Source organism: Neoarius graeffei, chromosome 1, assembly GCF_027579695.1.
Source record: "Neoarius graeffei isolate fNeoGra1 chromosome 1, fNeoGra1.pri, whole genome shotgun sequence".
Lineage (NCBI taxonomy): Eukaryota > Metazoa > Chordata > Actinopteri > Siluriformes > Ariidae > Neoarius > Neoarius graeffei.
This window is the reverse complement of record NC_083569.1, coordinates 72,555,335-72,570,201: the sequence shown is the minus strand read 5'-3', so window position 1 is coordinate 72,570,201 and position 14,867 is coordinate 72,555,335. Positions and strand designations below refer to the sequence as shown.

General features: G+C 42.7%; 1 protein-coding gene across 2 annotated transcripts in view; it reads right to left on the bottom strand.

Moving 5' to 3' along the window:
* si:dkey-33c9.6 (active breakpoint cluster region-related protein) overlaps window positions 1-7,602 on the bottom strand; it is a 30,372-nt gene extending 22,770 nt beyond the window's left edge. The window contains exons 1-3 of one of the 2 annotated variants that reach the window (XM_060921858.1): window positions 7,482-7,602; window positions 6,797-6,906; window positions 2,543-2,647 (exon numbers count right to left, since the gene is read on the bottom strand). In XM_060921858.1, the coding sequence (XP_060777841.1) occupies window positions 2,543-2,647; window positions 6,797-6,906; window positions 7,482-7,533 (267 nt within the window). In that variant the 5' untranslated portion in view covers window positions 7,534-7,602. The remainder of the gene's footprint in view (window positions 1-2,542; window positions 2,648-6,796; window positions 6,907-7,481) is intronic. The other variant, XM_060921946.1, reaches the window with a different exon arrangement.
* Between the last annotated feature and the right edge of the window lie 7,265 nt (window positions 7,603-14,867).

Genomic DNA, 14,867 nt, shown 5'->3' with positions numbered 1-14,867 from the left:
AGGCAAACTGAAACACAGGCATTGCCTTGATAAGTGAAGATGCAAGAGACAACAAGCATTTTGGAAAGAAACACAGAATTTATAACTACTTAAGTGATACTCATTCTCATCATTTACAAGTTCATAAAAATGATTTCATGAACATGATGATGAAAATGATTTCATTTAACAGCATTATTGCTGTTAAACCCATCTCGTTCAGTATGACATGAAACAAGTACTTCACTTTCTCCCTATGACTAGTAGGAAGAAGTTGGATGGTGGACAAACTGAAAGAGGAAGTATTCTTTTTTTCCATTTACTGTGGAGAATGTATAAGGCATGAGCTGCTGGCCAGCAGAGTACTAGAAATATAATGACTTCCTGGACTCACAATTATTTATACATACATTGCCCTCCAAAAGTACTGAAACAGCAAGGGCAGATCTTTTGTTTCCCTATACACTGAAGGTACTTGAGTTTGAGATCAAAAGATGAATATGAGATGATAGAATTTCAGCTTTCATTTCCTGATATTGCTGATGTTTTTCAGATTTGTACCTCAGATTCTTTGAGATTTTGTTTGTTTTGTGGGGTTTTGGCCTTCAGTCTCCCCTTCAGAAGGTGAAATGCATGAACAATTGGGTTAAGATCTGGTGAGTGACTTGGCCAGGCTAAACACCCCCCCAATGAAGTTCCTTTGTTGTGTTGGCAGTGTTTTTTTGGGTCATTGTTTCGGTGCATGATAAAGCTCTTACCAATTAGATTGGATGCATTTCTCTGGGTATTCATAGACAGAATGATTCTGTAGACTTCTAAATTAATTCTATTGCTACCATCATGAGTTACATCATCAATAAAGAGCCTGTTACAGAAGCAGAACAGATCCTTTCTTTCTCCACACTTTGGTCTTTCCATCACTTTGGTAGACGTTAATCTTGGTTCCTGAATTTTTGTGGCTCATTGCTGTATTTCTTTGTAAATTTCAATCTGGCCTTCTAATTCTTACTGCTGATGAGTGGATTTGGATTTTGTGGTACTATATTTCTGCTCTCAAAGTCTTCTTCCAACACTGGATTGTGCCCTGTGGAGGTTGTTAGTGATGTCACTGACTTGTTTTTGGGTTTTTCTTTACAGCTCTCACAATGTTTCTGTCATCAACTGCTGTTGTTTCCCTTGGTTGACCTGTGCAGTATCTGGTTGTTAGTACACCAGTGGTTTCTTTCTTTATCAGAGCTTTCCCAAATTGCTGTGTTGGCTATGCCCAATACTTGTGCAATGGCTCTGATCAATTTTACATCTTTTCTCAGCTTCAAAATGGCTTACTTTTCTCGCATAGACAGGTTTCTGGTCTTCATGTTGGTTTATCCTTTTTTTTAACAACAAATGCAGAATCAACACAGACAAAACCCAGTGCTCAAAGCATGAGTAGACATTCAAAGCTGCATTCATTGTTTAAACAACCAATCTAGCAGGGCATACCTGGACAAAAAGAAACATGCGTCAGTCACATGTTCCAATATTTTTGATCCCTTGAAAAATGGGGATGTTCAAAAAAAAGGTCCATGTTCTAAGTTGCTTTACACATCTCAGGAAATGAAAGCTGAAATTCTGCTCCATCATGTCATATTCATATTTTAATCTCAAAGCCAAATGTTTTCAGTGCATAACAAAATAAAGAAAATGTCTTACCATTCCAATACTTTTGGAGGTGACTGTTTTATATTTGCTTATTACTCATTCCATTTTAATCCTGGTCAGGGCCATAGGAGATACAAAATCAATCCTGGGAGTCTATCCTACGGATGAGGCAGGAATACACCCTGGATGGGGTGCCAGTCTGTTGCAGGGAACCATGCATACACATTCACACACTCATTTACACCTATGGACAATTTATCTTAGCCAGTCCACCTTTAGGAAGGAAGAACAAAGCACAGAACCTCAGCACACCCAAGTTTAAGATTGAGCAGGGGACCATGGAGCTGTGAGGCAGCAATTCTGCCACCCCACTTATTTATTATCTTCATAGAATAATATGATAACATTGGTACATGCCTAGCCCTGCGATGACCTGGCGACTTGTCCAGGGTGTACCCTGCCTTTCGCCCATAGTCAGCTGGGATAGGCTCCAGCTTGCCTGTGACCCTGTAGAAGGATAAAGCGGCTAGAGATAATGAGATGAGATGAGATGGTACATGCCTTAAATCAGAAATTCAGATCTACTTCTATATTTACTGTAAAGCTGATTTGTGATCGTATCTATTGTTCAAAGCACTATACAGCCTATGTCAGCATGGGTTTCCTGTGGGTTCTCTGGTTTCTTCCCACTTCCAAAAAACATGCCAGTAGGTCCATGTGCTATGCTAAATTGCCCCAGGATGCATGGTGCATCCCATCCAGGGTATATTCCTGCCTTGGACCCAGTGTTCCTGGGATAGTTTCCAGATCCACCATGACCCTGACCAGGATAAAGTGGTTACTAAAAAGAAAGAATGAATGAAAGAAATAGCAAATTCCACAAGTATATTCCTTTGTATGTGTTGGTGTGTGTGTGTGTTACCATGAGCAGGGTTTCCAACTCATTCAGGTAGATCTCTTCACTGATTAAAATCTCTCTGAGTAGCTGCAGTCTTTTATTCAGCATGTCCTCTGGGCTTTTATACGTCTAGAACAACAGCTCATCATGAACATCAAACAATCAAATAACTCACTTCAGAAATTCTTCACTCTAAAGACTTGTTTCTGCCAGTTCAACAGAGAACCAATCACAGTCATACTGAGAACTATTAATATTAATACTCATACTGTACACAACTGAGAAGTAATGATACACTGCCTGGCCAAAACCAAAAAACCTCAGACACAGTAATATTTACTTGGACCACCTTTAGCTTTGATTACTGCATGCGTTCATTGTTTCATCAACCTTATACAACTTCACACCTAATGTTGTAGTACTTGAGACTGATCTCAAGACCACTTTTTGAAGGTCTCAGTCTCGTCTCAGAATCAAATTTAAATTTCTTGCTTCAAATGCTACCAATAACATGACTCATTGCTAATTTGAAAATTTTCTTCCTGTTAACAGCTGTCACTCCTCCCCGCCCCCCTTCACACACAGTGGTCTGGTCCTGGTCTTGACTTGGTCTCACCCTGCCTTGGTCTCAATACACTTTGGTCTTGGTCATGACTTGGTCTCGGTTTAGGTGGTCTTGACTACAACACTAGTCAAAACATTTATTTCCATCCATAGTTGCCTTATTTTATTTTATTTTTTTACCAAGTTCTTGTATTGACAACAAGAGAGTTGAACGACTCCATAAATTCTTCTCCAGCGCATCCCAAAGACTTTCAATGGGGTTAAGGTCAGGACCTTGTGGTGGCCAATTCACATGTGAAAATGATTCCTCATACTTCCTGGACCACTTTTTCACAATTTGAGCCCTAATTTTATTCCTATGCCATCAGGGAAGAAAATATCCTTTGATGGGATAACCTGATCATTCAGTACATTCAGGTCGTCAACTGACTTTATTTGATTGCCACATAATCGGCATCTAACGATATATCATGCAACTTCATGATGATTCGAATCACGGAAATAAAAAAATGAATTGCAATTATTATTATCAAGCTAATCTCTTAATTTTTTCTAGCTGTAATTTTAGTAATGTTTAGACAGCATTAACATACAATAGCGGGAATGCACACGACTTTACCCTCAGCAGAAGTTCTCGTGCTGCAGCGAATAGATTTAATAAGAAATCAGAGCTATCTTTTTATCGATGACCGAAAGCTAAAGAAGTAAAGGAGGTAGCTGTTTAAGGTGGTGTTTAAGCTGATACACCCTTCACAAATGTTCATAAATGTTTATTAAGAAAAGGCCTACTTGTTATTAACATTTTTCATTTTTAATTAAAAGGAATGTTTTATTTAATTGGCTATTATATTCTACGCCAACCTTTATAAATGTGGGTAAATAATTATTGTTGGTAATTAAGAAAAAAAAACCCTTTCATTCAATTTTTATTTTAACAAAAGTCATATTTAAATTCCAAAACTTATGTTGGAAGAATAGGAAAATAAATGTTGCAGATTTTTTGCTAATACAATTTACTTAATTAATTAAATAACCCCTTCGGACATAATGTGTACAATTGTACACGTGAAGTTTCATAGCATTTTTCCTTGTGTCCAAAAAGGTTAATTTATTTTTCCAAAAATATTGTTGGAAAATCGAATCATGAATGCAGTATCATGAATCGAATCAAATCGTGAATTGTTACATGCCTACCACATAATGTTGCTGAGCCTTGACCTGACCAACTGAAGTAGCCCCAGTTCATAACACTGCATCCAGAGGCTTATACAGTGGCCACTATGCATGTTGGACACATCACTTCATGCACTTCCCTTCTTACCCTGACACACCCATCACTCAGGACTAGGGTAAATCTGGACTCATCAGATCACATGACCTTTTCCATTGCTCCAGAGTCCAGTATTTGTGCTCCCTAGCAAATTGAAGCCTTTTATTCTGAATCGGCTCATTAACAAATGGTTTTCTTATGGCCACACAGCTGTTTAGTCCCAATCCTGTGAGTTCTCGTCACATTGTACATGTGGAAATGCTTTTAATTTCACTATGAAACATAGCTGTGAGTTCTGCTGTCAATTTTTTACGACTCGATTTCACCAAGTGTTTAAGTGATCTCTGATCATGGTCGGTCAAAAAAATTTTCAACCACATTTCTTCCATGAATTTGATAGTTCGCCACCATACTTCCAGGTTTTAATAATGCACTGGACAGTCATTAACTCAATTTCAGTCAGTTCAGCTTCTTAATGAATTCCTTCTCCTTAGTTGTTTTCTTGCTTGATGTAGGACGTTAATTTGACCCTTCTGAAACACAGTAACATCTTTTCCATGAGCAGGGGATACATCTTCTGACATGATTGTTAAAAAAAATGAGATGCTACTCACTGCATCAGTTTGGGTTAAAAGAATTGTTGCCGGCTGAAATTTATTAATCACTGCAGTAATTATCCAGTCAAAGGCTCTTAAGCATCTGCTTATTTAAATCCAAAAAGCACCTTTTTTTTTTAGCTAGGCAGTGTAGTCGCATCTCATCTCATTATCTCAAGCCTCTTTATCCTTCTACAGGGTCGCAGGCAAGCTGGAGCCTATCCCAGCTGACTACAGGCGAAAGGCGGGGTACACCCTGGACAAGTCGCCAGGTCATCACAGGGCTGACACATAGACACAGACAACCATTCACACTCCCATTTATGGTCAATTTAGAGTCACCAGTTAACCTAACCTGCATGTCTTTGGACTGTGGGGGAAACCGGAGCACCCGGAGGAAACCCACGCAGACAACATGCAAACTCTGCACAGAAAGGCCCTCGCCGGCCACGGGGCTCGAACCCGGACCTTCTTGCTGTGAGGCGACAGCGCTAACCACTACACCACCGTGCCACCCAGTGTAGTTGTATAGATATCCAAATCTCAAGAACTACTTGGCCAGAAATACTTCAAGCTAATGATTACTTGGTTCCTCAAATAAAGTTTAGTGTCCTTCTTACTTGTAGCACAGCTGCATTTTTTTGTTGTTGTTCATTAACTATAAACACTCTCTAAGCAAGGTCAAATCCTCACATGAGTTTTCATACCACTGCTATACTAATGACACTCAACACATTCTCTTCTTTCCTCCCTCAAACATTTGTGTTTCTGCACAGATTTCAGTACATCTGGCCATTTTGTCATTGATGGCAGCTCATCAGCTGAAATTAAATCCTAGCAAGAGTGAGTTGCTATACACTCCTAGAGATGCCTCCCTATGTCAAGATGTTTTGATCTGCCTGGGGTGTAGTCAGTGATCCAATTCATCCCAAAGATCTCACTGGGGTTGAGGTCAGAGTTCTTTCACTCCAGACTTGGAAAACCATATCTTCATTGACCTTGCTTTGTGCACAAGGGCATTGTCATGCTGGAACAGGTTTGGGCCCCTTAGTTCCAGTCAAGGGAAATCTTAATGCGACAGGATACAAAGACATTTTATGTAATCATGTGCTTCCAATTTGGTGACAGCAATTTGGGGAAGAGCCAAATATGAGTATGATGGTCAGGTGTCCACAAACTTGTGGCCATATAGTGTATATTGGGTCATTTTTGGAGCCATAAAGTATATTATTCCTGACATTTCCAGTGACAGAACATCTCATCTCATTATCTGTAGCCGCTTTATCCTGTTCTACAGGGTCGCAGGCAAGCTGGAGCCTATCCCAGCTGACTACGGGCAAAAGGCGGGGTACACCCTGGACAAGTCGCCAGGTCATCACAGGGCTGACACATAGACACAGACAACCATTCACACTCACATTCACACCTACGGTCAATTTAGAGTCACCAGTTAACCTAACCTGCATGTCTTTGGACTGTGGGGGAAACCGGAGCACCCAGAGGAAACCCACGCGGACAACATGCAAACTCCGCACAGAAAGGCCCTCGCCGGCCACGGGGCTCGAACCCGGACCTTCTTGCTGTGAGGCGACAGTGCTAACCACTACACCACCGTGCCGCCCCATGACAGAACATATTAAGCCTAATTTGTAGGCTACTTACTTTGAGATACTGAAGATTGGGTTCAACTTATTCTGATGTGACCAGTTAAACAGGCTAAAGAACTTAATAATAGAATATACAGTAAATACTTGGTTAAACCTGGGTTGTGATTCCTATCACTGTAACAAAATAAAAGTAAATCACAGACACCACTTTGAGAAGCACTGTGATAGATGATCGACTCACCGGTGTGTCTGGAAATACTGCTACCTCCTCACTGATGTGAGGAATCCAGTCATTCTCATCCTCAAACACTTCATGAGCGAATTCTGAATCCACAGGTTCATTTTCCTCCACTATCAGTGACAGTCGGAACAAGATGGAAATCGGTGAGATTTTTTTTTTAACTTAAAATGATTTATTGATTGCATGTTTGATTTTACAATGCAAGCAAAAGAGATTCAACATGAAAAACACTGAACAGCCTTACTCTTTTACTAATAAACTCATACAGCAGAAACATAACCATAGAAATAATAACAATAATAGAAAAAAACAGAAGCAGTGACAAATCCATAAAAAAGAAATAAAATGTATAACTGTTTATAACAGGCATCAGTTCTCATCTCAGTTTTAAATGTTAATTACAAACTAATTTTTCACTGTCAAATGTTAAAAAAAACAGAATAGCCTACCATATCTGCCAATAATGACAAAAAAACCTATAATAATAATAATAATAATAATAATAATAATAATAATAATAATAATAATATCTTTCAGAATAATCAAGCCATCTCAGGATTGCAGATTGCAGGCACCATTATTCAAATACTAAAGAGTTCTAAGCTCAGGAAACCTGAATGCAATGACAACATGAAATAAATGGTGTACAATATATGATGTGTGGGTTTTGAAACCCTGAACCTACCCGGTATACCGGAGGATATAAGATACTGCAGCGCCTCTTCAAAAAGCTCCATCAGCACTCAGCAGTGTGGCAGAGAGCAGAGCAAGTAGGGAACTGAGAGAAAGCGTAGGTCCAAACCAAACTAAACTAAACGGTCTCTTCTGATTCCTGTCAAGAGAATATAAACTTCCTGTTTCTCTGAGCAGAGAGAGAGAGAGAGAGAGACTCAAACTGTAGACTCAGCTTGGAAGTGAAACTAATCTTGTCAATTATTCTTCTACATAAATGATTATTACTGTATATGGATGTCAGATAGAAATGTACCATTTGCATTGTTATCAGTCAGTAAAACCTATTTTATTTCAATTTTGGTATTTCCTTATAGGTCAGTACATGAAGTAATTTGTGCTTATTTGCTTGCTTGTTTGTTTGCGATGGACTGCTGTCCTAAGTGTACCTTGCACTAAGTATTCCCGAGATCACCTCAGCAGATCCACTTCAATCCTAACAAAGCAGTGAATGAATGAATGAATGAATGAATGTTTTTGACTGAGATTATCCATCCATTATCTGTAACCGCTTATCCTGTACAGGGTCATGGGTAAGCTAGAACCTACCCCAGCTGACTATGGACGAGAGGCGGGGTACACCCTGGACAAGTTGCCAGGTCATCGCAGGGCTGACACAGGGACAAACAACCATTCGCATTCACATTTACGGTCAATTTAGAGCCACCAATTAGCCTAACCTGCATGTCTTTGGATTGTGGGGGAAACCGGAGCACCCGAGGAAACCCACGCAGACACGGGGAGAACATACAAACTTCACACAGAAAGGCCCTCGTCAGCTGCTGGGTTCGAACCCAGGACCTTCTTGCTGTGAGGCAACAGTGCTAACCACTACACCACTGTGTCACCCAACTGAGATTATCAGATTATTAAACAGTCATTACACTGTATGTAACTGGCTAGACATGTCATGAGCCGCCCCGGACTTCCACTCTGGAGATTTACTATCTCCCAGTTCAGCACAATCCGGATCTGGGACGGGACTTCCATCTTGCTGGCATTCACTTCCTGGTCTGCTCTGCTGTGTATAAATAGGCCGTTCTCAGAAGGGGACTTTGCCAGAACATCTTATCTGTTTCTCATGTCGTCTCTGTGCCATTTTTTGCTTCCTGGATTTTTGCTCTCTGTTTTGCCTAGTCTTAGCCACAGTTCTTTGCACTCACGTTTTGTCAGTTTTTTAATATTTTTTGCACTACGTTTTTTTTTCTCCAGTTTTTGTCAGAAATATGTTTCATGTTTTTTCATATTAGCACTTTGTCTTTGTCTACCTCATTGTTGTCTGGATTATTTTTGCTATTTTTGTTCATTGACTCTTTTTGGACTTTAATTAAATCATTTTTTATTCATTGGATTTTCTGGTTTGTGTTCTGCTATTGGATCCTAACTCACCACATCTCGCCACCCATAACAGTACGTTCTGGCCAACATGGATCCAGCAGAACTTAACCATCTGAGAACAGCTATGCAGCAGCAAGGAGCCCTCCTTGGGACCCACCAACAGGAACTCAGGCAGATCACTCAGAACCTGGCCACCCTGTCCGACTCACTCAACCTCCTAGCCACACAACTCCAGCACTCCCAAGCCATGCCTACCCCTGCCCAGCCGTCTCTTTCTTCACCTCCCGCCACCGCCGCTCTCCACGAACCAAGACTTCCTTTGCCTCAGCCCTACAGCGGAGGACCAGGTACCTGCAGATCTTTTTTGTCACAGTGTTCACTGGTCTTGGAGCTTCAACCTCTGGCTTTCCCCACAGAACGCTCCTGGGTAGCCTATACCATCATGCTCCTCACCGGCAAGGCCAGGGAATGGGGGACGGCGGTCTGGGATACCGACACGCCCTGTTGTTCCAGCTTCAAGGAATTCTCTGAGGAAATGAGGCAAACATTTGACCACTCTCTGTCCGGCTGGGAGGTGGCAAGAGAGCTCATGGAGCTGCGGCAGGGGTCCCGATCTACCTCGGATCATGCTATCGAGTTCCGTACGTTGGCAGTGTCATGTGGTTGGAACGAGAGTGCCCTGGTTGATGCGTTCCTACATGGCTTATCCGATGCCATCAAGGATGAATTCATCTCGTGGGAACTGCCGTCGGACTCCTCCAGCCTGATGGACCTTGCCAATCATATTAACGCGTGGGTCCAACAAAGGAGGAGAGGGAGGGGCTGCTGCCGCAACTTCAACCCCTCTCCACCACCCGCCTCGTCCATTGAACCCATGCAGGTAGATCAGGTATGGGTGTCAGTGGAGGAATGACTGCGCCGATGGAGCATGGGGGCTTGTTTCTACCACGGTCAGCAGGGACACATCTGCTGAGCCTGCCCACTAAAAGGACGAGCCCACCAGTGAATCAAGGGACCCTGGTAGGCAATGCTCAGAACCAGTCCCCTGCCGACCAACTGTTGCTCCCCGTCATCATCACTCTCAACAATCAGCATCACCATCTTCAGGTGCTCGTGGACTCAGGGGCAGACAGGAACCTGATCTGCTCCCCCACCGCCAAGGATCTCGGAATCCTGTTACTCGCCCTCAAGGTCCCTCCCACCGTCCTGACACTCAATGGCATTGGCTTGACCACCATCTCTCACCTCACCACCCCACTCACCCTAAGGATTTCAGGCAATCACTCCGAAACTATACAACTTCACGTCATGAACAACCCTCACATTCCCGTTATTCTTGGATTACCCTGGTTGATGCAGCACAACCCCCACTTAAACTGGACTGACCACACCATCTTAGGCTGGAGTCCTTCCTGCCTGGCTTCCTGCCTGAACTCCGCTCTGCCTCCCGCCAAACCACCTCAGCCCTCAGCCAGCGAGTTTCCCGACCTTTCTCATGTGCCTCCGGAATATCTGGACCTCAAGCCTGTCTTCAATAAGACCCAAGCAGTGTCCCTTCCCCCTCATAGGCCCTATGACTGTGGTATTGACCTCCTGCCAGGGACGGCGCCACCCAAGGGACGTCTCTACTCTCTTTCCCCCACCGAGAGACAAGCCATGGAGAAATACATCACTGAGTCTCTGGCAGCTGGGATCATCCGCCCTTCCTCCCCCCAGCAGGAGTGGGATTCTTCTTTGTGGAGAAGAAAGACAAGTCGCTCCACCCCTGCATTAACTATCGAGGTCTCAACACCATCACAGTCAAGAACTGCTACCCACTACCGCTCATGACTACAGCCTTCGAACTACTCCAGGGAGCTAAGGTGTTCACTAAACTGGACTTACACAATGCCTATCACCTAGTTAGGATCAGGGAAGGGGACCAGTGGAAGACAGCCTTCAACACCACCGCAGGCCACTATGAGTACCTCGTAGTCCCTTTCGGCCTGACTAACACACTTGCGGTATTCCAGGCGTTGGTTAATAATGTCTTGAAGGACTTTCTTAACACCTTTGTCTTTGTTTACTTGGATGATATCTTGATTTTCTCTTGTTCCCTGGAGGAACATCGGGGTCACGTCCGTCAGGTTCTTCAATGCCTGCTGGAGAATAAACTGCTCGTTAAGGCAGAGAAGATCGAGTTCCACCAAGGCTCTGTCTCATTCCTGGGGTTCATCATTTCACCAGCCAAGATCCAGATGGACCCCCTCAAGCTGGAGGCAGTCGCTGACTGGCCCACCCCATCTTCGAGACAAGAGCTCCAGCGCTTCCTGGGGTTCGCCAACATTTACAGGCATTTCATCCACAACTTCAGCACGGTGGCTGGACCTCTCTCAGCCCTGACCTCGACCAAGACCAAGTTCAAGTGGGGGGAGGAAGCAGAGAAAGCCTTTTCCAGTCTCAAGCACAGGTTTACCACAGCACCCATTCTCACCATACCCGATTCTACCAAGAAGTTTATCGTCGAGGTCGATGCCTCCGAGTCAGGGGTCGGAGCCATCCTATCCAAGAGGGCCAATGACAATAAGGTCCACCCATGTGCCTTCTTCTCCCTCTGGCTATCCTCAGCTGAACAAAACTACGACATCGGCGACCGAGAACTACTGGCCGTGAAACTAGCCTTGGAGGAGTGGAAGCACTGATTGGAGGCACTGATTGCCAAATCTGGATCCACCCACCCCAGAGACACAGCACAAAAGTCTTTAATCTCTTCTGAAAGGGGGCATCAGCTTATAGATGTGACAATAAATCAACATAAAATGCCCTAGTAAGATATTGGGCCACCATGAACCATCAGAACAGCTTCAGTGCACCCTGGCACACATTCTACATGATGATGATGCTGGTGGCTGTGGTAAAGAGCAGCGTATTTTATGTCAGTCAAAGGTCTGCCACAGCTGTTTAGTTTTACTGAGAACTGATAACTGACATGACGACAACTGGACCCAGACATAAATTTACCAGTTGAGAGCATTTTTGGTTTTACGCATTGATTGTGGTTGAGAAAGTGCTCGGAAAGCACAGGAAATGAAAATCATATAAAGAAGTGTGTAGAGAAAAATGACAACACTGATTAACATAAATGACAGCTTAATGTTTTTTTTACCTTTGAAGAACATTAAAGTTATTCAGAAGGATAATGACTGAAAAATACATGTGAATTTGGGATTGTGTGTATTTTAATAAAGATCAAGGCACATCAAAATACTTTATTCATCTGTGTAGACCAGCTAGATATTTAGTTGTCATACTAATAATAATTTATTCAAGATAGTTATTCACCATATCTTTACCAAATGTTTTTAAAAAAATAATTTGCTATTAATTACATTTGTTTGATTTTTAATGTTTTGAAACTTTAATATTTCAAAGCTATCGTCTACTTTATGCCAGATCACTACAGAGGCTTTGTATTTTTACTTGTGCAACTCTCCCACCTAGTGTTTAGAAGTTGATACTGACATAAAATATATATTTGTATTCCTCAAAAACAGTTGTGACTACGTTCCCAACAGGAGGTGCAAGAGAAACAGCAAGAATGAGGTGATGTGGTGAAAGACACACCCTGTCCCACACCTTCACTGCCCTGCTGCACTAGACATTGGGAACATTTACAAATATCAAGTATAAATAATCAGTACGGTGGTGTAGTGGTTAGCACTGTCGCCTCACAGCAAGAAGGTTCTGGGTTTGAGCCCAGTGGCCGACAGGGGCCTTTCTGTGTGGAGTTTACATGTTCTCCCCATGTCTGCGTGGGTTTCCTCCAGGTGCTCTGGTTTCCTCCACAGTCCAAAGACATGCAGTTAGGTTAACATGGGGTAGCCTTGGGCTGAAGTGCCCTTGAGCAAGGCACCTAATCCTAACTGCTCCCTGGGTGCTATAGTATAGCAGTCCACTGCTCTGGATATGTGTGTGCGCTCATTGCTCACTTGTGTGTGTGCATGCGTGTGTTCACTGCTTCAGATGGGTTAAATGCAGAGGATGAATTTCACTGTGCTTGAGTGTGCATGCGACAAATAAAGGCTTCTTCTTAATCAGACAAGGTATGTAAATGTTGCTGTTGTGACAATCTTGATGGTAAATGGTGGTTTGTGCCCAAATGTTTTCGCACTGCTTCTCAGATGGCATGGAGTCAGACAAATTATGACTGAGGTGTGTGACGTCTGACATGCGTCAAGCTTTCCTCAGATGACTTTTGCTATATGTGGGGTGTGAGTGATCAATACAGGATTCCTGTGCAAAAGTACTGTGTGAAAGTTTGACTCAATTAAAAGTGAAACCGGTAGCCAAAAATATACTGCAAGTATAAAGAAAAATGTATTTACATTTAAACAGCCTCAAGTATGAATAAGAAATTCAAAGTTTTACCTAATAAAAAGTTTTAGATTTTTTCCTTTTATTGACAGCCTGTGGATTCAATAAAATGAAATGTATACTGTATAAGTCTTTTTATAGACACTTCCAAACACCCCTTAACTCCACGCCCCATTTCAGATTGTATGGTATTCAATGCAGTACCCAGAAAAATAAAGACAAATATGTTAATGAGCTGGACGGCACGGTGGTGTAGTGGTTAGCACTGTCGCCTCACAGCAAGGTCCTGGGTTTGAGCCCAGCAGCTGACGAGGGCCTTTCTGTGTGGAGTTTGCATGTTCTTCCCGTGTCTGCATGGGTTTTCTCCGGGTGCTCCAGTTTTCCCCACAGTCCAAAGACATGCAGGTTAGGCTAACTGGTGGCTCTAAATTGACCGTAGGTGTGAATGGTTGTTTGTGTGCCAGCCCTGTGATGACCTAGCGACTTGTCCAGGGTGTACCCTGCTTCTCACCCATAGTCAGCTGGGATAGGCTGCAACCTGCCTGCGACCCTGTAGAACAAGATAAGCGGCTACAGATAATGGATGGATGTGAATGAGCTTTTTTCCCCCCCTGGATGCTTCACAAAATGCTATAAGTTTTACACATATAGTATCAATATCAATTCAGTCTTAGACACTCTTGTACTTGTCAAACCTTACTTCCAAATCAGGTGAAAGTATGCAAATGTCAAAGCTGCACAATGAATCCTATCATAGTATTAAATTGTCTTCCCGGAAAATATATTCATGTATGTGTGGATGAATGTAAACATCTCTGGCAAAGTTTGGTTCCAGAATGGAGGCCTGAGTGGACTTGTCATTGTTGACATACGGGATTAAAATTGCTATGAAAACTGTCAAACAATATCAGCCATCACATGTGATAGCATTCCACAGATACCTGTTCCTTAGAAATTAAGCAGTACAAACCGAAAGATGAACTTAAGATAAGTGACTATAAGAACAAATCAAATAAACATATCTTATAGTGAAGAAATGAAACAGATCGTATTCCAGAAACACAGAGATCAGCCAGTGTTCAAGAGGCTGTTGCTTGGTCTCCCTCTAAAGATCCTCATCTCATCTCATTATCTCTAGCAGCTTTATCCCAAAGGGATCAATAAAGTTTTATCTAATCTAATCTAATCTAATCTAATCTAATCTAATCTAATCTAATCTAATCTAATCTAATCCTGTTCTACAGGGTCGCAGGCAAACTGGAGCCTATCCCAGCTGACTACGGGCGAAAGGCGGACAAGTCGCCAGGTCATCACAGGGCTGACACATAGACACAGACAACCATTCACATTCACATCTACGGTCAATTTAGAGTCACCAGTTAACCTAACCTGCATGTCTTTGGGGGAAACCGGAGCACCCGGAGGAAACCCACGCGGACACGGGGAGAACATGCAAACTCTGCACAGAAAGGCCCAAGCCAGCCGCTGGGCTCGAACCCGGACCTTCTTGCTGTGAGGCGACAGCGCTAACCACTACACCACCGTGCCGCCCCTCTAAAGATCCTGTGTGACGAAATTCTGGAATATAAAAATGTTTGGATGTCAGGTTTACGTTGTAGAAAAATACAAAAACAGACCAAACACACCA